A 25,068-nucleotide genomic window follows, 5' to 3' on the forward strand; every position below is an offset into this window, starting at 1 on the left:
GAACAGTGGATCTATATGTTCCATCAGTAGCTAGTCACGCCTTGCTGTAGCAGGTCTTGGGTCACGCAGGGATCCAGCTTGGGGCTGCAGGATCCAGATGCCTTGGACACCGGGAATGGATGGCGGGATTCTTCTCTGAGGTAGACCAAGCAGTGGTGGACATCTCCTGGTAACCTGGCTGGTCTGCAGATGTGGCTCATCTCCAGGATTATCTTCCTTCCTCACACCGAGCTGCTGAGCTGTCAGCACTCACTTTGTGCCTCTGTTCTCTGCTCTCCAATGGTTGAGTCTTACGCAGGTATGGACTGGGGCTGAAATTCAGTCCTGGCATTTGAAATCACACAGGCCCATGTTGTCACCGTCCCCATGAACCAGATGGGATATATTACTAATATTACCCTGGATGGAGGAAAGGAAGATTTACTACAAGACCAATATTTCTAATGATACCCATAGCCTGCTGCGGTAAGTGACGGAGTCAGCGTCTTTGTGCTCCATCACAACTCTTAACAATATGGATGTCTGAAGAACACTGATTTTATTAACTACGTAGCAGACAAGGCAGCCCACGACCAGACAGGCCCTTCTGGCATTTGCCAGAATTACTAGATGGCCAGTCTGGCCCTGGTCTTATCAGTCTGCAATGGAAGGTCCCACACATCTCCTCATGCCCAGCTATCTCCTCACTTCTTCTCCAACTTGCTATTCCCAGCCACCATAGTCTCAGTACACATAGCTCCAGCTGCAGGTGTTACTCATCAATGTCTGATCGGTGAGCGTGCCAGACTAGGCACCCCCTGCCAAACAGCTGTTCCTGATGTCAGCAGCACCCGGAACTACTCAGTTGCGAAGCTGCACAATACAGCTCCGATGACTCACAAGTGGTCGCAGCCAGGTTCCGCACATCCGCCTCCTATTCAAATCAATACAGGGTGGATGTGCAGTACCCGACAGCGACAATAATCAACAGAGTTGTGCCGCTCTGTAATTGAGCAGTTCTGGTCATTGGCGACACCGGGAACAGCAGATCAGCGGAGGTACCGGGTGTCGCACCTCCACCGATCAGACAGCAATGTTAAAGTCTCAAACAACCCCTATAGAAACGATGTTTAAAATCTGCACCAAAAATGCATCAAATAATGGGGAAAACCTATAAAAAACAAGACTCAAGAGATTTTCATTGTGTATTTTGTTGCAGACAACATGAAGATAAAAAGCAGCCAAAAAATGCAGAAGTTCTGCTACGTGTGAACACGGCCCTAAGTCTTATTCTGATTTCTGCTTAATATATGGACATGGGAACAGCCCCAGCCTATATTGACTATGTTTTCTGTCCATAGAACACATATGCAGGCCTGTGACTAGCACCATTATAGTGGTGCCCACTGTCGCTGTATTACTGTGGCACTATGGGCACCATCTATTGGGTGAGATGAGCAACTGCAAATGCTACATGTGAAATCTGCGTACTCTACTTCCATGCTGCAGCATCTATAGCTGTGATGTACACGACCGGGAAATAAAAGGAGTATGTTATGATCTATTCCAGGATGAACTGCAGCAATTGATCCTGATGTCCCTCCCAGACACACATCTCATCTCTCAGGACCCAGTCTCAGGTCAGCCTGCAACCATCAGTGCCAGAAATATACAGTCATGGTCAAAAGTATTGGCACCCTTCAAAATGTTCCAGAAAATTGGGAATTTCTCCCAGAAAAATTATTGCAGTTACACATGTTTTGTTATACACATGTTTATTTCCTTTATGTATATAGAAACACCGCAAAAAAAAAAGACAAGAAAAGGCAATTTGAACATAATGTCACACAAACCCCCCAAAATGGTCCAGACAAAATTGTTGGCACCCTCAACTTAATATTTGGTTGCACACCTTTTGGAAAAAAAAAATAACTGCAATCAATCGCTTCTTATAACCATCCACAAGCTTCTTATACCTCTCACCTGGAATTTTGGAGCACTCTTCTTTTGCAAACTGCTCCAGGTCTCTCTTATTCGAAGGCTCCTTCTCCCAACAGAATTTTAAGATCTCTCCACAGGTTTTGAATGGGATTTAGATCCAGATTCATAGATGGTCACTTTTAGTACTCTCCTGCTCTGTGTTTCCATCCATTTCTGGAGCTTCTCGAAGTTTGTTTGTGGTAATTTTCCTGCTAGAAAGCCCAGGACCTAGGATACAAACCCAGCTTTCTGACACTGGACACTACATTGCAACCCAAAATCCTTTTGTAATCCTCAGATTTCATGATGCCTTATACACAGCCAAGGCATCCAGTGCAGGAGGCAGCAAAACAGCTCCAAAACATCTTTGAACCTCCACCATATTTGACTGTAAGTACTGTGTTCTTTTCTCTGTAGGCCTCATTCCATTTTCAGTAAACAGTAGAATGATATGCTTTACCAAATAGCTCTATGTTGTTCTCATCTATCTACAAGACGCTTTCCTAGAAGGATTTTGGCTTACTCATCTATATTTTGGCAAACTGTAATCTAGCTTTGTATTGTTTTTGTCAGAAGTGAGGTCCTCCTGGGTCTCCCGCCATAGTGTTTCATTTAATTCAAATGTCAATGGATAGTTCGTGCTGACACTGATGCATCCTGAGCTTGCAGGACAGCTTGAATTTCTTTGGAACTTGATTGGGGCTGCTTATCCACCCTTCAGAATATCCTGTGTAGCAATTTTTCATCAATTTTTCTCTGCTGTCCACGATCTGGGAGAATAGCTATGGTGCCATGGGTTGTAAACTTCTTGATTATGTTGTGCAATGTGGACAAAGGAACATCAAGATCTCTGGAGATGGACTTGTAACCTTGAGATTGTTGATATTGTTCAACAATTTTGGCTGTCAAGTCCTCGGACAGTTCTCTTCTCCTCTTTCTTTTCTCAATATTTAGTGTGACACACACAGACACACGATGAAAAGATTGAGTCAACTTCTCCATTTTTTATGTGGTTTCAGGTGTGATTTTCATATTTCCCACACCTGTTACTTGCCACAGGTGAGCTGGAACGAGCATCACATGCTTGAAACAAAGTTGCTTACCCACAATTTTGGAAGTGTGCTAACAATTTTGTCCAGCCCATTTTTAGGGTTTTATGTGAAACTGTCCAATTTGCCTTTTCTTCTGTTTTTTTTGTGTGTGTGTGTTATTCCAATAAACACAAATGAAATAAACATGTGTATAGCAAAACGTTTGTAATTGGAACAATTTTCTGGGAGAGATACTTAATTTACTGAAGCAATTTCAAGCATTCCCACACTTTCGGCCATGAATGTAGTAAATATAACTACAAATTACCCGTAGCATGTGAACAATTATTCTATATGTACCATCTGCTTGTTTAGACGCTTCCCTGCAAGAAATGGTGAAGATAATATCACTGATGCTTGGAGCTGCTGTTCAGGTAATTGACTAAGGTCGCTGCGCCATACTTTGAACCAAAATTCAGACACAAGGATTTTTTTGGGAACATTTATTAATGTTTTGAATGACACTCGTTACTTTCCTTGTTTTTCACTAGTTTTGTAATTTGAGCCAAATTTATTGTTGGCGAGCACGATTAAAGTAAATCAACTAGAAAATGGGGCAAGTAAGAGGAAAATCCATAAGTGGCAAGATACGACAAGTTGATACATATGGCACATATTCAAGCTCCCTGGGCTAGCGATTAGACGCCATTAGTAATTGTGCCCCATTGTGTCTACATCATCCTATGGGTATGTGCACTCCGCAACTTTGTCTGGCGGACAAACTCCTCGAGGAAGAAGCTTTTTTTTTTTTCTTGAAGCAGCATTTTTTAGCTTTTTTATGTGTTTTTTCACCAGCTGTTTTTATTTGTGTGTGTGTTTTTCCAGCATTTTTGATGTCTTTGTTTTTTTCATTCTTTGGATGTTTTTTTAACTCAAATCACCAATAAAGAAACAAATAATAATTTTTCATGATAAATCAAAGACACCTGTGGGCGAATTGCAGGCATCTGTTGAACCTTCCCATTGACTTACATTTTAAAGTATAAAGTATTGAGGGTATTCAGACCAGAAAACCCCTGAAGAATGGTCAGATTACTTCTTCAAGCGTTTCTTTTGACGCCTGAAACAGTTAGGCCGGGATCACACATGCGAGAAACTTGGACGAGTCTCGCATCTTAATACTCGGCATTGCCGCCGGCACTCGGGAGCAGAGTGTGCGGCTCCATGTATTGGAGCGCCGGCGGCAGTTCCGGGTATTAACATGCGAGACTCATCGGAGTTTCTCGCATGTGTAATCCCGGCCTTAAAGAAGTTCAGAATTCTGCACAACATCTTTACATGTGACTTTTTCAGGGGAGCGTTTTCTAGATGCTTTTTCAGGTGACTTTCGGAATGGATCCACCTGGAAAAAACCCCAGTACACGCTCACATACCCTAATGGTGCCCATACACTAAACATGCATGCTCAGTTCAGCCGAGCATCCATGTACAGTATGTTCAATAGAAAGAAAGGAAGAAGCCATATTTCAGGCAACATTGAAATTCCATCTTCCCGAATATCGATCTTTATCAGTCCAGCATCATCTACAAGGGGAGATGATGCTGGAGAGTCAGATAGCCCCCGTGCAGATCAGTAGCTTCAGCCAACTTTACTTTAATGGATTTCTGAAATTATATAATGATCACCAATAAAGTCCTCCCCATGGTGTCTTTTTCCAGGGTGAGGGTCGTGAAGAAATAATTGGTGGAATTCGTTGTCTAAGTCTTGATTTCCAAACTGAGTTGGCGGGAAAGATTCAGGAGGTGAGCCGTCGGACCGCCCTAGTGCACGCTCCATCTTACCTGTTTCGCTGCTCAGTCTGTGATGACAGTTATTTGTACTCTCTTTAAAAGATGACCCAAGACTCTCGGAAAATATTCCCTCTACCGGGGTCAGAGTTATGCCAGCTCTCCCATTCTGACCTGGAAAACTTGGTGCACGTGTTATGTGCTCACCTGAAAGACATCCTAAAGCAGAGAGACGACGCTCTGGAGGTAAGAGTGTAATTCTGTACATTCTGTAGCATCCTTAGTCATGTTGTAAGGCTCCTTAAAATGAGAGTTAGGGTACAGTCAGACGGCCGTATAAATCGGATTAAGATCGGAAGTCCGTGCACGGACTGGACGGCGGCTCTACCCACCCGTGCATGACAGCTTCATTTATTTCTATGCAGCTGTTGGGAGAGCCGCCGGCCAGTCCGTGCACTGCGGTCTGATTTATATGTCCGTCTGACTGCTCTCTTGAAGGGATTGTGAACCTTTCAGGATTTTTTTTTTGTTCCTAATTGGATGTAAATAAATTTTGCAGTTAGGTTCCAATAAAAATTTTGTATCAAATGACTTCTATAAAGAAATAAAAGAAAAAGATCAGCTCACCCCTTAGATGTCCAGGAACCAGAGCACGGACAGTCTGTAGTGCAGCAGGATTAGTAATCGATAGAAGAGATAATCCAGCAGATAATTCATTGCAGCAATGAATAAGAGCCACTAAGCTCGAAACGCGTCTGTTACGGATCCGTGGGGAAATTGGTGACACTTATGCTGTATGTCAGGACGCTGGATTTTAAAGTTTTGCTTCAATAAATGATGGATTTTAAAGGAACAAAGAGCTGGATTATCTTGTCCATCGATTTGCCTTCTATAGCCTCTGTGTGGCCCTGTCTATTGCTGGCTGCTGAATGATTTAACAGAGAATCTGTCAGAAAGCTCGCTATGACGGTATCTTTCTCAGCTCCTCTTAGCCCATTTATGAACACAGATCACATTAAAGTTGAATCTGCAGGGAAACATAGAGCCAAGCGGTGCAATATTTTTAACGAAACCCAATTTCAAAAATGATTTTTAGCCTTAAATACATGCATTTAAGTAAGAAAAAAAGGCCCCAAAGCCCCTTTAGTAGCAGACAAGTTGTGGATGAGTGGAAACGTATGGGTTGGATTGGACTTGGGACCCTCCGGACTTTATACCTTTATAGCAAACTTTTTGTCATTTCTTTACAGCGGCTGTCAATCATCCGATGTGAAAAGCAGCTGAGACCGACCGATCCCAGGGCTCAAGCAGTCTCTAAAAATGTGATTTCTGACCCGAATGCTTGGCAGAATCACTCTCTACGCATTGCTGATCTACAGAGCAAGCTACGTCGTGTACGGCAAGAGCTGTAAGTCATATCTAGAACGATAGATCTACATGGAGGTATACCAACATTAACATTAACATGGAGCTATACCAACACGTGTGCAAATGTTTAACCCCTTCACAACATATGACATACAGTTACGTCATATGTTGTGTCCCCGCCTTTAATGTTGGCTCACAAGCCAAGCCCACATATTTCCTGGCAGATGATGACTGCTTTATTCAGCCATCATCTGCCTCTAACAGCCGTGGGTGGAGCTGATGCACTGCTACCAATGGTACAAGGGCTTGGATGATGACAGCTTCAAGTCCCCTAAGGGGACTGATAAGCACAGTAAAAAGTGAAGAAAAAAATGTTTTTAAAAATATGAAAAAAAAATTACAAAAGTTCAAATCATCCCCCCTTTTTCTCCAGTAAAAATAAGTCAATAAAAAAACACATATTTGGTATCCACGCATTCAGAAAAGTCTGATCTATCAAAATATAAAATCAAATAATCCAGTAAATGGCTTAATGAGAAAAAAAGTCAAAACGTTTTTTGTTTTTTTTTTGGCCACCACAACCTTACATAAAAATGTAAAAAGATAGTATCTACCCCAAAATGGTATCAGTAAAAAACATCAGCTCAGGGCCCCAAGAAAATGCCGTCACGCACATTATTTGTTTTCTTTACTTATTTCTGAATTTTTTTCACCACTTTAAAAAAAAACCTATACATGTTTGGTATCTATGTACTCACTCGTACTGACCTCGGAGAATGATATTGCCAGGTCAAATTTACCATATAATGAACATGGAAAATGAAAAAAAAAAAAACAATTGTGGAATTACACTTTTTTTTTTGCAATTTTGCCGCATTTAGAATTTTTTCCCGCGTTCTACTACATCACATAACATGAATGATGCCTTTCAAAATTACAACTTGTCCCACTAAAAAAAAAATAAAAATCTCATACTGCTAAGTGGATGGAAAAATAAAAAAAATGTTATGGCTCTTGAAAGAAGAGGAGGATAAAAAGAAAGCGAAAAAATTCAAAATCGTTTTTTAGTGACAGGTCCTGTTTAAAGGTGGAAAACGTGACAGCCTTACTTACCACTTATGGCTACTTGGTGGCATCACTGATTTCTCATATGCACATTTGGGGCATAGTTGTTTCATGCATCTTGTGCTGGGGCATAAGTCATATGTAGCGCACATTACATAAGCGTTGGCTACCATGTCAAATAGTCAGTGGTTATGTAGCATTTTATGGCATAGACAAAACTATGTGCCAGGAAAAATATGATTTTTTTTCCAAATATTTTTCACATTCAATTGTTTTTTTTGTTTTTTTTTTAAAAAAGATTAAAAAAAAACACAAAAAAATAGATGTAAAATTATCTTATATTGTGTAAAGGCATCCAACTTATTTGGGGGTATATCAGTCTGGAAAGGGTATTGACACAAGTGTAAATACTGCATGTTTTCTGCATGTATCATGAAAACCCGCACCCACTATGCATCTAAATACAGGGTTGAACTGTGCGTTTTTGGTGCATAACATGTAATGCATGTTAAAAAACAAATGCACATATATTTTTAAATGGAGAACTTTTTGTATGGAAAAAGCATTCAAAAATGCTGCTTCAATTCTGCATTAAAACGGAAAAAAAGACAAAATTCATAAAAGCTGCAGCAAGAACGCAAGAAGATTATTATTGTACAGACACATATAAAAAACATAAACGTAAAAAGCAGCAGAAAAAAAGAAGCTAGGTGTGAAAACAGCCTTGCAGAGGTTTTTTATAATGTTCTGAGACCTCGAAAACTGTAAATGGAAGTTTCTCAGAACAGTGGTAATTCATCTCAGAAAGGGACATAAACAAAATCAGTATCCATGGAAGAGGTGAAATCTACTGTAAGGTGCAGTTGGATGGGCAACAATTGACTTCACAGTTCAAAGTGATTATCTCCTCCAGTCTCTCTCTCCAGTCATCACAACTCACCTAACTACAATCTTTAATCTCTCCCTCTCCTCTGGCATTTTCCCCTCCTCCTTCAAACACTCTATCATTACTCCATTACTAAAGAAACCCACCCTCGACCCATCCTGCACAAACAACTACAGACCCGTCTCCAATCTCCCCTTCATCTCTAAACTCTTGGAGCGCCTGATATACTCCCGCCTTACCCGTTACCTCTCCACTCACTCCCTCCTAGACCCTTCACAGTCTGGCTTCCGACCCCTACATTCAACAGAAACTGCACTCATCAATGTGACCAATGACCTTCTGACAGCAAAATGTAACGGTGACCACTCTCTGCTCATTCTTCTTGACCTTTCTGCAGCTTTCGACACTGTTGACCATCCTCTCCTACTCTCTAAGCTCCAGTCCCTAGGCATTAAGGACACTGCTCTTTCCTGGTTCTCCTCCTATCTTTCCGACCGCTCCTTCAGTGTTCTGTTTTCTGGCTCCACTTCATCTCCTCTTCCTCTCGCTGTCGGGGTACCTCAGGGCTCAGTCCTTGGCCCCCTTCACTTCTCTCTCTACATGGCCCCAATTGGACAGACCATCAGCAGATTTGGCTTTCAGTACCATCTTTATGCTGATGACACACAACTATACACATCATCCCCTGACCTTACCTCCGCTGTACTACAGAATGCCAGTGACTGTCTGTCTGCAGTCTCCAACATCATGTCTGCTCTCTATCTGAAACTCAACCTCTCCAAAACTGAACTTCTTCTGCTCCCGCCATCTACTAACCTCCCTAAATCTGACATTTCCCTCTCTGTGGGTGGCACCATAATAACACCCCGACAGCAGGTGCGCTGTCTGGGTGTTATGTTTGACTCCGATCTCTCCTTCACCTCCCATATACAATTTCTTGCCCGCTTGTGCCTCTTACACCTAAAGAACATCTCTAGAATCCGCCCTTTTCTCACCATGGAAACAACAAAAACTCTCACTGTCGCCCTGATCCACTCCCGCCTGCACTACTGTAATGCTCTATTAATTGGCCTCCCTCTCACTCGACTATCCCCTCTCCAGTCTATCCTTAATGCAGCAGCCAGGGTTGTCCATCTGGCTAATCGTTACTCAGACGCGTCCGCTCTTTGCCAGTCGCTACACTGGCTGCCAATTCATTACAGGGTACAATTCAAAGTACTTGTTCTCACCCACAAAGCTCTCCACAGTGCGACACCCCCTTACATCTCCTCCCTCATTTCTGTCTATTGGCCTAACCGACCGCTGCGCTCTGCAAATGACTTTCGACTAACCTCTGCCCTAATCCGTACCTCCCACTCCCGACTCCAAGACTTCTCCCGTGCTGCGCCAATCCTCTGGAATGCTCTACCCCAAGATATTAGGACCATCCACAATTTGCATAGTTTTAGGCGCTCGCTCAAAACACATTTGTTCAGAGCGGCCTATCACATTCATTAATCAAAGTCATTTTATGTTTGTGTGTGTGTGTAGCCCATTCACTATCTCCATCTAACCCCCACCCCCTGAAGATGGCTGACCATCATTGTAAATACATCATTGTAAATACAAACCTGTGCTTTGTATCTCCCCCACCTCATTGTAGATTGTAAGCTCCCATGAGCAGGGTCGTCTTATTTCGCTTTAATTATTGTATTGTTAACGTTGTTACTTATGACTGTTGTGTTTGAAACTGTTCAACTGTAAAGCGCTGCGGAATATGTTGGCGCTATATAAATAAAGATTATTATTATAAGGGGTGTTCTCATGTTATTAAATTGCTCTAGTTAATGAGATAGCATGAAAATAAGCAAGTTTGCGATTGGCTTGCTTTTCCTATTTGCTGTCATTCTTCTGCTCTGAGAGTTTTTATCTTTCATTGTGTACAGCTCATTTCCATGGAGCTTGTCCACCAGAGTCTGGCCCAGTATACTGCGTAGTTACATTCCTGGCTAACGAGTTAACTCCTAAGATTTCAGCCACTTCCTCTGGACCATTGATTTCTATACAGCAGTTAGCTGCTCACTTCTCTCACCCTCTCTCTCAGCTCCTGACAAGGTGCTCTTATCACTACTGCATAATCACAATCCCCAGCACCCACAATCAGAAGTTTCCAGTGAAGTTCTCCTAATCATGGCTCTCACTTTCCTGAGCTGTGTGCTTGTTCAAATACACAGTTATCCCTATATGGAAATGTAGTATAGACTCAGAGCAAACACTAACAGATCGCTAATGTGTTGAAGCAGTTTACTAGTTATAGCATAAGATTGGCACAATTAGTTATTAAAGGGTTATTCTTATCTCATATCTCTCTCTATGAGGTGGCCATATCTTCAGCAAGATAAAATTTTTTTATTTATTTGCATTAGTAGTTATTGCTTCATAGCACCTATGACTGTGTCCAAGATGCTGCTGTTTTCACTAGCTCTCATGTATCAGCACAGCACAACTGCCTTTATATCATCACTTCTCCTGTCTAGAAACACTGATACAGCTCCTGTGTAATCTCCTATTTCTTGTAACAACGCAGCCAGGGATGTGCAGACTCTGTCTTTGTACATTCTGTATGGCATCCTCTATTCCTCTAGCCTTTGAAAATTGTTTTGTATATGATATCTCTCCAATTTAGATGCACACAATTACCTGGGTACAATCCTATTTATTCCTTCTCCTTATTCTACTGAATTCAACTGCTAATCTGGGGTGTAACGAGAGGTGGCCGCCGACTCCAGCGCCTATTTCAGCTGGATGTGTATGTGAGGACTGATACATTCAGCTGAAATGCATTGCGGTGCAGAGAGCCGTGGGATCCCTGCACCACAATACATCCCGCTGGCCAATAAGAGGCCGGCAGCTGACGTCAGTCAGTACCAGTCAGAGGCGGCGCATAGCAGTGACGTCATGCATAACCCATAGCAGGCACACCGAAGTTAGCTGCCAGCCTCTTTGAAGAGAGGAATTTGAGAAAAAATTTTTTTTAAATGTGCTAGAGAACAGCAGTAGAATGGGGAGCATTATTACAGGATGAGCCCTTGAGGCGGGATATTATACCAGGAAGGGGGCCCAAGATGGAGGACATATATTACTGGAAAGCGCCAGCATGCGGACATTAGGATGTGGGACATTATACCAGGAAAGGGCCCAGAATGGGGAACATTATTACTGGAATTGACTCAGAATGGGGGAAATTATACCAGGAAAAGGCCAGGATAGGGTTATTATTACAGGAAGGGGTTCAGGATGGGGGACATTATTACTGGAATGGGCTCAGGATGGGAGACATTATACCAAGAAAAGTTCAGAATAATGTTATTATTACAAGAATGGTCTCAGGACGGGATTCATTATATCTGGAATGTGCCAGGATGGGGAACATTATTAATGGAAGGGGCGCAGGATGGGGAACATTATTAATGGAAGGGTCCCAGAATGGGGAACATTCTTACTGTAAGGGGCACAGGATGTTGGATATTATTACTGCAAGGAGCCAAGGATGGGGGAAATTATTACCGTAAGGGGTCCAGAATGGAGGACATTATACCAGGAAGGTGACAAAGATGGGTGACAGTACATGATAGGGGACATTATTACATTATGGGGGGACAACTCGTATGTATTTATTGAATTTAGAATGCTTGTAGGGCTAATATGTCTCATAAATGTAGGTGGAGGCCCTGTTTCAAATTTTGCCCCAGAACCCATTGGATTCTAGGTACGCCACTACTGCTACTGTTCACTACTAGCCGTCTCTTGGTAAAGATGTAAATCCACAGCCAGCTATGTGAAGGAGTTATACGGACTACACCAACAAAAAAAAAATTGTTATTATTATTATTAATAATAATAATAATAACCACTTGGAAAGTAAGTAAATGAGAAATAAAGTTCTGAGTGAGGGAGTGCATTTGCATGATTGGATCATCAATGTGCAGACGCAGCCAAATGTATGACATACAGCTACATATGGTTTTCTAAATACAAGTAGATACTCGAAAGGGGTGAGAGGGGTCTAAACAGCATTTATAAGGTTTTTCTTTTTGTGTTTTATAAGGGAAGAGAAATCGGAGGAATTACTCGACAATCAACAACAAGTTCAATTACTAGAGGTGGAGTTAAGAAAAATGCATCAGCAGGTACAGTACAAATAGTTAGACATTTCCTTTTAACTTGACTATTTGTTATACTTTTACCAATCCTATATTATACGGGCACAATAAGTGGGATCCATCTTTCGTCGTACCCCTCTATTTTCTGTAGGATATTGTGTTACTAATTTTTCTGGTGATAAAAGGCAATCAATAAGAGTTAACGACGCAAGATCTGATCCAAAAATTCTGCAATTTTGTCTCTTGAAATAATATATTTTTATGTTTTTTTTAAACTGTTAAACTGTAAAGCGCTGCGGAATATGTTGGCGCTATATAAATAAAGATTATTATTATATATTTGTTCATTAAATAGTTCAAAAGTTTTGATGTTTGTTGTATAAGCAAGTTCTCCTCTGCTCTCCAGGTCCGTGAACTCTCCCAATTGGCTGCACAGTCTCGTGGTTATCGTGATGAACTTGATGCATTAAGGGAGCGCTCTCGACGCTCGGAAGGACAAGTGAATGCTCTCACGGAGAAGTTACGCACCATGGACCTTGTCCAGAGAGCTATACAGGTCTGACTCAGGCGTAATTTGCGGTCACGTGTCAACTTGCAACTTTTCTTGTTTCTCTCTATGATCTTTTGAGAGAAGCAGATGAGACGTTAGTAGCATTGTGTATATCATGTATTACACCAGCGTTCTAGTAACATTATTGGACTATGGACAGGGGCATAACTATATGGGGTGCAGATGTTGCCATTGCACCCGGACCCTGGAGCCTAGGAAGGGGCCCAAAAAGTCCATTTGGCCCATATGAAAAGACCAATATTGTTAAAGACCCATGAAAATTGGGGACCCTGTTGGACATATTGCATTGCGGACCAAAAGGTTGAAGCTACACCGATACCTATGGATGTAATGTAATCAGCAACTAATTGGTAAATCGCCGGCTTTAATAAAATAGATCACTCCTACTATCAAAATAGATCAGTAGAATGTCATGGTCCAGTCCGGAGTTTATTTTCTGCTGTCTTCACTCCGGACTGGTCATGCGGGAGTTAATCTCCTCAGCCTCGTTCTGGAGCTAGCTGGGCTATTTCAGTCTCTCACAGCCTGCTGACCAGTGTTAGTGATAGCTCAAGCTTCCAGTTTAGAGGCTCTGACCCTTGTACCTTGGTGATCCTCCTGCCTTTGACTGATATTCACGTGTATGACCCGGACTGATTTCTGACCCCGTCTCTTGGTATTCGTCTCTGCTGTTACGTTCCCTCTCTGGCATCTGACTCCCCGGCTTGTACCCCGACCACGTATTTCGTCTCACGTTTTGGACCCCGTGCTCATGTTCTGGCTTTCTGACTCTCGGCTTGGTATTTTGACTACGTGTATTGCTGCTCCTTCTGGTACGTCTGCTCCTGTTAGTTTCTGACTCGGTTCGTCTGACTATTCTCTCTCGTTACCTGTGGCACCTGTGCTGTTGCTCAGGGTTGCTGCTCTTAGTGTGTAACCTCTCTTCCCTCACCAGCTCCCCCTGGTGGAGGTTTCACTACATAGAACAGCCGCTAACTTCAGTCACAAGACTGTGTCCCGCACCTAGATCTTCAATATTAGCTCCAACTGAATCACAAACCCTCCTGCTGGAATAAAGGCCATAAAACATAGACATGTAAATTACTAGCATTGACTATTGGAAAATGTGAGGTTTTCATATGAATGATCATTTGTGTAATTTTCCACCCAATCTTAATTTTAAAAAAATAACAAACTAAGAATCCTGTAATTTTCACACTGGCCACCAAAGACCCCAAACTCCTGTCCTTTACAGGAAGAGTTTGCAACAGCCTCATTATCATCAGAGGCAGGATTACAATGACAGATAACCTTCTATACACAAGTAATAGCACAGGATCTACCAATCACAATAGTCTCTCCTGATACTAAACCCTTATGTAAAGGGTCCTTTTTTAACTTCTATTGTTTCCTCTTTTTTTTCTCAAGAGAAATAACTTTTTTTTTTATTTTGGTGTCAACATAGTCGTACAAGTCGTATGCAATTTTGTTTAATTTGGAAGGCGTTCATTGCGTGGTAAAAATGACCTGGCAATATGATTCTCCTGGTCAATACAACTGCAGTGATACCGAACTTAAAAGTTTTTTTTGCGGCGTGGTTAAAAAAAAAAATCAGAACTTTGCAAAAATATTAAGTTTATGTCGCCATTTTCTAAGATCTGTATTTTTTTTAAATATTTTCATCGATGGAGCTGTTAGAGGGATTGTCTTTTGCATGCTGAGCTGTAGTTTTTATTGATACATAAACAGGATCACTTTTCATTGAATTGTTTTGGGGAGGTGCAGTGACTGTAAAATATCAATTTTGGCCTTTCAATTTTTTTTCTTTAAGCCGTTTCGTGTATTGGTTTATGCTAAATATGTTTATCTTTTTAATTTAATTTTATTTTTTAGATGGGGTAAATTTGAATTTGTATGCTCGTTTATTTATTTTACATTTTTATAAGCTTTTACTACATTTTTTTTTACTCTCCATGGGTGACTTGATTCTATGATTAGTAGATCACTTGTACTATGTAATGCAATATTGCAATATGTAATAACAATTGTGATCTCCTAACTCGACATCCCCATGGCCACATTCTTGCATTAGTATAATTAGGAATGACAAGGAAGCGATTTCTTTGCATTCAATATTAGATTAGGATTGGTGATGAGAGCGCGTGCTTGAATAAGGTGTTATCTGAGCATGCTCATGTCATAATCAGGTATTTTCGTCATACTAAAAAAAAAATACTTGAGTTCCCGCCGCTGCATGTCTTACGGCAGTTTGACAGCCACAACACAAGCAGGGATTGCCTAACAAACAGGAAATAATCCCTACATGTGTTGTGGCTGTGTAAGGCAGCCAGGGTGGTAGTTGTGGCAACTGGCTGTTCTGTTCCCACACCCTGGCGCCTCACTGATGAAACACCAAGTCCTTTCAGCTCTGCATACACTACTATACTCACTTCAGCTGCTGGAGTTTCCACGATCCGTGTTACTTCAGCCTCTGATGCATAAGTCCCATAAACCACTCAGTACTCCATTTTCTTGCTCAACAGGTTAACTTTACTTAACATTAAAACAGTATTTACTTTGGCAGAACACATCACTTACAGAGTCATCTTCCTTTCTTTCCCTGTCATCCGGATAAGCCCTGATCTTAATAGCAGCTTCCTCTGCCTGGCAATCCCAGCCGTACCTTTTGGTCAGTTCGTGTCCCTCCTGTTCTTTCCCGTCACCAGCTCCTTATGAGCCCCTTGTCCGGCTCCAGTGGGAAGAGGTGCAAGGAATGCTTTCACTGCGGCTCCCGCCCCAGTCATAGACCCCGGATCTTGATAGGAGATGGTCCTATTGAGCTGGTGCCCCTCTGCACTGCTCGCTGCCTGGGGCCCCTTACTGTTTCAACAGCTTTATCCCCACAGCTAATCACTCTGCTCACTCGACCTGCCCTTGGGCAGGCTGCCCAGGCTTCTGAGCACAACCAGGAAGCAACTCAACTACAAGTCCCTGCTCTATGTTGCCCCTCCCAGTAAGTTAACACCTGTGCCGTCTATCTCCTAACCTATTCTATGCTATTTCCTACCTTTTACATACCCCCCTCTATGCTACCACACTACTGCCCTATACTACCTAAGTTCCTATTCTAGTCGTATCCTACAGACAGTGCATAACATCACAATATGTAAACATGACATATTAGATCAATAAGATTAGAAGACCACACTTATATTAATAAGCCATGAGGTGCCACAGATGACTGTGTGAACAGCGCCTGAGAGAGAGGAGGCACGTAAGGTTCCCCGCCACCTCCTTACAACTGTCAAACAGCTGCAAGACATGCAAGCGCGGCAAGTATGCCAAAAATACCCGATTAGGACACGAGCATGCTTAGATAAGCTCTTATTCCAGCATGCTTGCTCATCACTAATTAGGATCCTGCACGATACCCACTGGGCCCCATAAGAATGCTTTGTCAACTGCACCTCCCAAAGTGCAGAAAATGTCTCTTCATGTCCAAAGTCGGATCAGGCTTTAGATCCTCTGTCCTAACTGGCATCTGAAAAAATCTTGAAATATTTTAATTTGCGCTGTGTTTACAGGAGGAAAAAGAATTTTCAAGAAGTTTGTTGGAAGATAAAGAAGTGTTAGAACATCAACTTTCTGCAGAAAGAGAGCGATCAGAAAGACTGCGAATGTGCGAGAGAGAAAAGCAGTTGCTCGAAGAGACACTTAAGAGAGTAGAAATGGTATATGTTTATTTTACTCACTTATATAGCACCATCATATTCTGCTGTGTTTTCCAGACATCATCATCTCTGTCCCCATTGGGGCTCACAATCTAGATTCCCTATCAGTATGTCTTTGGAGTGTGGGAGGAAATCTGAGAACCTGGAGGAAACTGAAACAAACACAGGGAGAACATACAAACTCCTTGCAGATGTTGTCCTTGGTGGGATTTGAACCCAAGATCCTGCTAACCACTGAGCCACCCATCTTAGGGATTATTCTCCTATCTACATGTTTGCTGCCATCCAGTATGTCCTGTACGTTGCACATTGAGCCTTTATTGCTCTGTGTGATGGATGCAACTGATTTATTTCAGGAGAGAGACTCGGAGGGACAAAAAGTGCAGAGTCTTCTTCATGATAATCTAACACTGGCCGAAGAGATCCGAATGCTGCGGGAAGAGACATCTCAAGTGTGGGAGAGAGTGTATGAGACTGATGGTGATACAATCCCAAAATTGGAAATAAGACCTATGCCTGAGAAAGCTCAAAGTTGGGACAGCCCGGATACTGAATCTGAATGTAAGTATTGATAGTCATATTACTAAAACTATGATTTGTCCATTTCTCTTGACTTCTTTTGTCCAATGGTCAGAGAAGAGTTTTGCTAGAAAGTCTCTATATTTCAGACATTACTTGGTTTCCCTGTGATTACTTGGATTGCATGGCATAAAACTATTATTTTTTAAAAATTGTAATCTACAGTTTTGGATCTAAGCTCTGAAATGTCTCAGGCGCTGCTACGCTTAGAAAAAGAAAATCAGCATCTAAGAGAAAAACTGCAGGTCCAGACTGGAGATAAAGCGGAAGTGGAGAATACAGGGCAATGTTCTAAAGGTCTAAAAGAGCAAGAAGATCAGCTCTCAGATAAGATCCGGAACTTGTGTGTCAGAGAGGTAAGAGCACTCCACTGGAAAGAAGGAAGAGGTTAGGAAGCATGATGGCTCCCTAGGGAGATGATCTAGACTTGTGTACTCGAAGAGAGCTCAGCTCACCACTCGAGGTGTTGGTGAGACACAACTGGGGAAGTTGTAAGATCGGGGTGGGTCATTCTGGCATCACCTGGTACCTTTTTCGGAATTGAGGGAAAAAACACACTGTAATGTCTCCACTTGGTGAGGCGCTATGCGTGAACAGTTACACCACTGCCTTAACAATATTTTTGCTCTTAGTCCCCCTTAGGCCTCATTCAGACGTTTGATTTTGTCACATACGAGAAAAATGGACCTATTTTTGGATCATAATCTAAGAGTGTTGTCTAGTGTCATCTGTTTTTTATTTTTTTTCCAAACCTTCTCCTTTCTGACAGTCCTTAGAAATCAGACCAGTCCAATTTTTTCACTGACCTATTGCCATCATATTGGAAGTCTGAATGAGCCTTCTGGCTTAAATCTCTCCTATGATAGGGAAACACATGAGAAAACCTGAGGAGCCTGAGCTTCTCTTAGATCTTCATTCTTGGCAATTAACAACAAATTCGGCTGGCATTTGTGGTCTGTTGTATTCCCCTGCACGGCTATAACCAGCCAAACCGGCCACTTTGCCACCACTCAACAAATTCCCAACTCTGCCGGGTGGCATCACGGTCACTTCTCTGCGCTATGTGCCGTTCAGGTTATTGCTTGGCTGTGATGGCACCCAACTCTCTGAACCATGAGAAAAGCAGCATAGTTATAGCATCAGGCCATAATAGTCGCACCGAACTATAGCAGGCCCACTTTCTGCACTTACGGTAGTCTTTCTCAATGCACACCTCTGTTCATGTGTTAGATTGACTACCAAGCTGACCGAGGCTCTAATTGCCCTAAAGAGACATTACAAAAGTTTCAGACCACTCTAACAAGTCCCTCTATCACAACATATATCCAAAGTGGTCACATGTTGCACAGTCTGTTATGAATGAGTCACCGTAGGAGGCAAAAACAGAAATACTAGCTAAGTCCAGAAAACCAGAGAAGTTGGCAGCTATCGGATTGCAGACTTCTAAACCTATCAACAACAACTATCAGTAGCCGTGGAGCGTTCCTACGGTGCCCTAGACCCCTCGATCACAGCCGGAGAACTAAATAGCCTAAAGACAGAAAGGGAAATCTAAACTGCCCCAGAGCAGACCCCAAAGCAATAGGCAGCCCCCAACATATAATGACAGTGAAGCAAGATGAAAAAACACTAACACAGATAGAAAGATAGGCTGAGCAAATGATGGGTCCCAAGCTATCTAAATAGGACAGGATAGAAAAGCTGCTGTCTGCAATCTGCAAAAACCCTATAAAAACATGAGCCAACAGACTGATCGGGAAAAAAGCCCTGAAGACGCTAGGCTTCAAAAAGACTAAATCAGTACTCAGGTATTTTCTGAAGACAGAGCAAAAAGGAATTCAGCTCACCCCAGCAGGGAATGGCAGAAATCCAGAAAAACAAGGCAAAACAAAACCAAAACACAAATGCAAAAAGCAGAGCAGAAAACAAAGCTTTTGAAGAGCAGGAATCAGACCGGTCTCATAGAATCCCTCAGAGAAATCACCAGCAAGGCAGAAGGGCGTCGGCTGCCTTATATCCAGTCAGCAATTCCAGTCACCCAGTCATCATCATCCTGCTCAGGTGCTTGGTAATCAGCCTCACTACCTTCCTTCACCAGAAGAGGGAGTTCATCAGACCTCAATGGTGAAAGGGAAAATGAACTCACAACAACAGTCCTTTCTTTTGCTATACTAATCTCTGATTTAGCAACTTTATGGGTCACTATAATATTGTTATACTGGGACCAAGACCAAAATCAAAGATACTTTTAAATGCATGTCTTACTTTTGTCTTAGATTTTGACCAAGATTAAACTTAAAGTGAATCTGTCACCAAGTTTTTGATACCCCATCTGAGAACAGCATAATATAGGGGCAAAAACCATGATTCCAGCGATGTGTCACTTACTGAGCTTCTTGCTGTAGTTTTTGATAAAATCAGTTTTATCTGCTACAGATCTAGCAGTTCTCTGAATGCTGAGTTCTGTATAACCCCACCCACACCACTGATTGGCTGTTTTTTTTGTGTACATTGTACATAGGCAGAAAACTGCCTATCAGTGGTGGGGGCTTGGCTTACTAGTCTTCTAGTGATAATCTCCTGCTGATAAAACAGTGATTTTATTAAAAATTACAGCAAGCAACCCAGTAAGTGACACATCGCTGGAATCAGGGTTTTTGTCTTTACATTATGCCGTTCTCAGATTAGGTGTCAAAAACTTGATGAAAGATTCCCCTTAAGCATCACTATATTCTGGTTAGTGATCTCTGTCCTAACCTTATGAAAAGATGTAATTGTAGTTGAGTAAAAGTAATTAAAAATCGTTATTTACCGTATATGATTTTGATTAAAATTAGCACGGGAAATTCAATGGGTATGAATATATTTATAGGGGATAAATGAAAGGACAATTTTCAAAATGACTGTAACAGTGTTTGTTTCCGACTTATGAATTTTCAGTAGTTGCAAAACTTTCCTTATGCCCAATATTTTGTAAAACAGCCACATTTACAGAATGTTCAGTACGTAGACTTGGAGACACAATATGCCGTGCTATGGGAGTGGGATAGTATATCGTGATGAATTGTGAATAAATAGTAGTTTTTCTGTAAGATATGTAGTGTTATAACATTACGTAAGGTCTAATGTTAAGGCCCCATATAGCTAAAATTTATTGTGTGTGGGGGGCTCCAGACTCTATCCCTATAGATGATGTCGGGAGTGAGAAGGATCTGGCCAGTTGGATTTCCAATGGCTGATCCTGTTGTTTTCTGGAAAATAAGATGCTTGTCCAAGCTTTGCCATGTATGGGGGAGCAAAGGGTGGTAGATATTGAATGAACGATCGTTTGGCTGATAGTTATCTAATCTATATGGGGGCTTTTAGTGCTTTCAGTTATTTATCTTAATTTCTTTGTACTCCACTAGGAGCCAGATGGTGGCAGTTTGGTGGATAAAGATCATCTAACTGGAGATGGAGACTCAGATGATAAAGAGAGGAAAAAAGCAGAGGATGATGTTATAAAGAGTCATCCAGAAGATAAAAACGCAGAAATTGGTGAAAAATTGTTAAAAGTAGAGGAAGGCATTGATCAGTCAGAGCTACATATTGGAAATTATAAAGAAAGTAACAAACATCCCAGCAACATTGATCCTGATGATCAGATAATCCAAGACACTTCTTCGGAGCTGCTGCCGTTAGAGGGCGCGGATAGTTCTAAAACTGAGAAGTTACAGGTGAAGCACAGAGAACCGCGTGATGGAGAGGTACAATCCTTAACGTTGGAGCTAGTAATGAGAGCTGAAGAGGTACAGTCATTAAAAACACAGTTAGAATTGTGTGCGGGAGAGGTCAACTCGTTACAGTGTCAGCTAGATCTAAAAACTGTGGATGAGCAAGCGCTAAAGACACAGCTGGATTTATGTCAGAGAGAAGTTCAGACATTAAAGACACAACTGGAATTGAGCGCTGGAGAAGTAGGATCTCTGATGACCCAACTGGAGCTCAGTACTGGAGAGTCACAGTCATTAAAGACTCAACTAGGACACAGCGATGGAGATGTACGGTCACTGAAGGCACAACTAGAAAGGAGCAGAAACAGGGAACAATCTCTGGACGCACAACTGGAATCAGTAAGTGGAGAGGTAAATTCTCTGAGGACAGAGTTGGAACTGAGCACTGGAAAGGTAGAGTCACTGAAAGTACAGATTGATTTGAGTGTTGCAGAGGTGCAATCACAAAAGATCCAACTGGAGTCAAGTGCCGAAGAGTCAAGATCCTTAAAGAACCAACTGGAGCTGAATGCTGGAGAGCTTGAATCACTGAAGACACAACTGGAATTGAGATCAGAAAAAGTTCAGTCATTGCAGACACAGCAGAAACTGAGAGCCGAAGAGGTGCAGACACTGAAGACTCGTCTGGAATTAGGTAAAGATGAGATACATTCTCTAAACTCAAAACTTGAATGCGGTGCTACTGAGATGGAGTCAATAAAGAAACAGGTACAAGAGAAAGAAAATGAAAACACAATGTTGCAGAGACAACTTTATGAGAAGGTGGTGGAGGTAACATTATTAAAACAGCAGTTATCTGATATGAGAGACTCACACTTACTTAAGCAGCATCTACAAGAAAATTCTGAGGAGATGCAGCTCTTAAAAATGCAGTTAGAAGCTAGCACGAGGGATATGCAATCCATAAAGATGCATCTTCAAGGAAGAGAGGAAGGATCGTTAAAGAAGCAGTTTGAAGAAAGCACAAGTGAAACAGAGATGCTAAAAAGACAACTAGAAGAAACAACCACAGAGGTTCAAACTCTTAAAGCAAACTTAGAAAAAAGAGATGAAGTAGAGCAGCTATGGAAGAAGCAACTGGATGAAAAGTCTGGAGAAATACATTTACTCCGGAAAAACTTAGAAAACAGAGAAGAGTTTGAGCATTTAATGAAGAGACAACTGGAAGAGAAAACTCTTGAAGTGCAGATTCTCAAGAAAAATGTAGATAAAAGAGAACAAGCAGAGCGAACACTGAAGAAGCAGCTGGGAGAGAGTCATAATGAAGCAAATCAACTTACACGGAATTTGGAAAAAATAAATGAATTGGTGAAGTTAATGGAGAGCCAACTGGAAGAGAGAACGGGAGAGATACAAATACTCAAGAGAAGCTTAGAAAAAGAAGATGAATTAGAGCAGCTTCTGAAAAAACAATTAGAAGAGAAAATCAAGGAGGTAAAAGAGCTCAAGGAGAACTTGGCCAAAGAAGGAGAATTTCAGAAACTGGTTAAAAGACAACTGGAAGAGAAGACAAGTGAGGTACAAGAACTTAAGCAGGACTTGGCAAAAAGAGAAGAAATAGAAAATTTAGTGAAGAGACAGCTTGAGGAGAGGGCATCTGAGGTACAGGAACTCAAAAGAAACTTAGAAAAAATAGAAGGCATAGAACAGTTAGTAAAGAAACAACTGGAAGAGAGCACTGTCACTATCCAGTTCCTTCAAAAGCAGTTACAAGACACTAGTAGTGAGGGGCAATTATTGAGACTACAGCTTGAACACAGTCAAAGAGAAAAGTTATTAGAGTCCAAGAAACTAGAGGAGAATTCCCATAAACTGAAGACCCTAAAAATACAGGTGCAAGAAAAAGATACAGTGGTGCAGTCCCTAAAGTTACAACTCAAGGATATGGAGGAAAAATGTCTTCAGCACCAGCTTCAAGGGAATATACAAGAAACAGATGCCGTGCAGACTCTGACAGCAGAAACGACTTCATTGAAAAGCGAACTTCATGAAATGTCAGACCAATTTGAAAGTCTGACCAGAAAGATACAAAAAAGTGCAGAGAAAGAGGAGGCGCTACTTAGAAGAATTAAAGAAAGCGAGACGGATATACATGGCCTGCAAAAACAGCTTGAAGAAAGAGAAGAACAAATATTATTCCAGAGAAAACAGCTAGATGAAGGCACCGGGAAGCAGCACTCTCTAAACAGAAAGCTGGAAGAGAGTGACTGGGAGTTACAGGTACTTAGGAGACATTTAGAGGAAAATGAAGGAAGGAGAAAAGTGCAGCAAAGGCAACTAGAAGAATATGCAAGAGAGAGACAATTGCACCAGACCATCATGAAAGAGAATGAGGAGGAAATACAGTCACTGTTAAGACAGTCCAAAGACAAAGAGATAAGGGAGATTTCACTGAGGAGGCAAATTAAAGAAAAAGTAGAAGAGGTAGAATCCTTTAAAAAGCAGCTTCAAAAAAGTACAGAAGAAATAGAATCGCAAAAAAGACATCTAGATGAAAGAAGTGGGGAGAACTTTATGCTCAACAGGCGCTTGGACGAAAGAGAACAGCTTTTAAAGAGACAGCTGGAAGAAAACAGTGCAGAACTCCAGTTCCTAAGGAGACAGTTGCAAGAGAGTGCTGAACAAGAAAAGTCCTGGAAGATCCAAATGGAAGAAAATGAAAGAGAGAGACTGTCTTTGAAACGACAGTTGGATGAAAGAATATTGCAAGCTACAGAGAAACAAATACATGATGGAACGGAGATTGAAATGCTGAAAAGACAAGTGGATGAAATGTCTAGAGAAAGAGAGCACATGAGCAGAAGAAATGAAGAAAGAAAGCAGTCAGAGACAGGGGAGGAAAAAGCACTGGAAGAACAGGAGAAAGATGAACAGACGCAATGTCTAATGAAACAACTTCAAGAAATCTCCGAAAAGGCTCAGAAACTGCTTCACAAACAAGAAAATGATATACAAACCCTCAAAAGCCAGTTAGCGGAATGCACAGGAAAAGAGTATTCACTAATAAATCAGCTGAAAGAAAGGGAGATATCTGAGCAGTCTCTTTTGCACAAACTGGATGAGAGTAAAAAGTTATCAGAACTTCTTCAAAGACAACTGCAAGAAAGTGCCGACGATATGCAGGTTCTTAAAAGTCAACTAGGAGAAAGCACTGGAGAAAAGACATCCTTCAACAGAAAAGCCGAAGACAGTAAAACACACAGCAGTTTTCAAGAGTCAGAACCTCGGAAAAGGCACTTGGAATCAAAGTCTGGAGAGGAAATCGTGATGAAGAAACTGCTCCAAGAAGGAGGTCAGGAGCCAAAATTAATAAAGAGACTAGAGCAAAACACGCGCCCAATTCCACAACCGTCAACTGTTTCTGAGTCTAAAATTGAGAAGATTGAATCCATTTTTTCATATTCTAAGAGTTTACCTTCTAGCTTGGAAGCAAAAACTCTTCCTGGATCATCTAGTCAAGTGACCTCAACTACAGAACGACCTTCTTCATCTGATTCCAATTCTACTCATACCCCTCTTTCTGCCACAGAATCACCCCTGTCTTTGCTACTTATAGAACTGCATGGCGTACGCAGAGAGAGGTCAGATTTACAAGGACGTTATGACTCCCTACTCAGGGACCTTCAAAGACAAGAGGGAGAACTGGAAAGGATGCAAAGAGAGCTGAGGCGAGGTCGAAACGCCATGAGGGTGCTTAAACAAGAGCACCGTGAGCTACAGGAAAGGTAAGGCAGTAACTCCAGAACTGTCTCCTAAAGGCTGACTGGCTGCTAAGGAAATAAGCGGCAATTTATATAGTGTCCTCCAACCCCTAGAAGTTAAGTGTGTGCCCCTTTAGGACATCAATATCTGAGTCTATCAAGGAAGCCTCTGGCCAATCAGACTTTTTTTAGACTACGGCATACTGCCAAGTCTATCATATTATTATGTAAAAGTGATATTTGATTTGATGATTTGTACTGTATACTTTCCCGGTAGGTTCTCTCAACTTTCCATACAAGGGGAACAGATCCAGCAGGAACAGCAAAGAAAAGTGCAAGAGCAGATGGACAAAGCTCAAGAATTTCACCTGGAAAATCAAAGACTACAAGACGAGCACAAGAGGTGAATCATTCGGTAAACCGGATCGTTGCCTTAAAAGGTTCCATTGTAATATCCGCCTAGAAATGCACGAGAACAATCCTAAATCCTCTCCT

The 25,068-nt window shown here is 41.7% G+C and overlaps 1 protein-coding gene across 1 annotated transcript in view; it reads left to right on the forward strand.

Moving 5' to 3' along the window:
- LOC141058371 (uncharacterized) overlaps positions 1–25,068 on the forward strand; it is a 140,461-nt gene that overhangs the window by 63,483 nt on the left and 51,910 nt on the right. The window contains exons 4-15 of the mRNA XM_073554617.1: positions 1,550–1,619; positions 3,366–3,424; positions 4,710–4,793; positions 4,884–5,024; positions 6,029–6,186; positions 12,185–12,266; positions 12,646–12,795; positions 16,374–16,520; positions 16,877–17,081; positions 17,265–17,455; positions 20,507–24,597; positions 24,851–24,976. Of these exons, the coding sequence (XP_073410718.1) occupies positions 1,550–1,619; positions 3,366–3,424; positions 4,710–4,793; positions 4,884–5,024; positions 6,029–6,186; positions 12,185–12,266; positions 12,646–12,795; positions 16,374–16,520; positions 16,877–17,081; positions 17,265–17,455; positions 20,507–24,597; positions 24,851–24,976 (5,504 nt within the window). The remainder of the gene's footprint in view (positions 1–1,549; positions 1,620–3,365; positions 3,425–4,709; positions 4,794–4,883; positions 5,025–6,028; positions 6,187–12,184; positions 12,267–12,645; positions 12,796–16,373; positions 16,521–16,876; positions 17,082–17,264; positions 17,456–20,506; positions 24,598–24,850; positions 24,977–25,068) is intronic.

The sequence above is a fragment of the Dendrobates tinctorius genome, unplaced genomic scaffold (genome assembly GCF_039654945.1).
Source record: "Dendrobates tinctorius isolate UK_male_01 unplaced genomic scaffold, ASM3965494v1 ptg000211l, whole genome shotgun sequence".
NCBI lineage: Eukaryota > Metazoa > Chordata > Amphibia > Anura > Dendrobatidae > Dendrobates > Dendrobates tinctorius.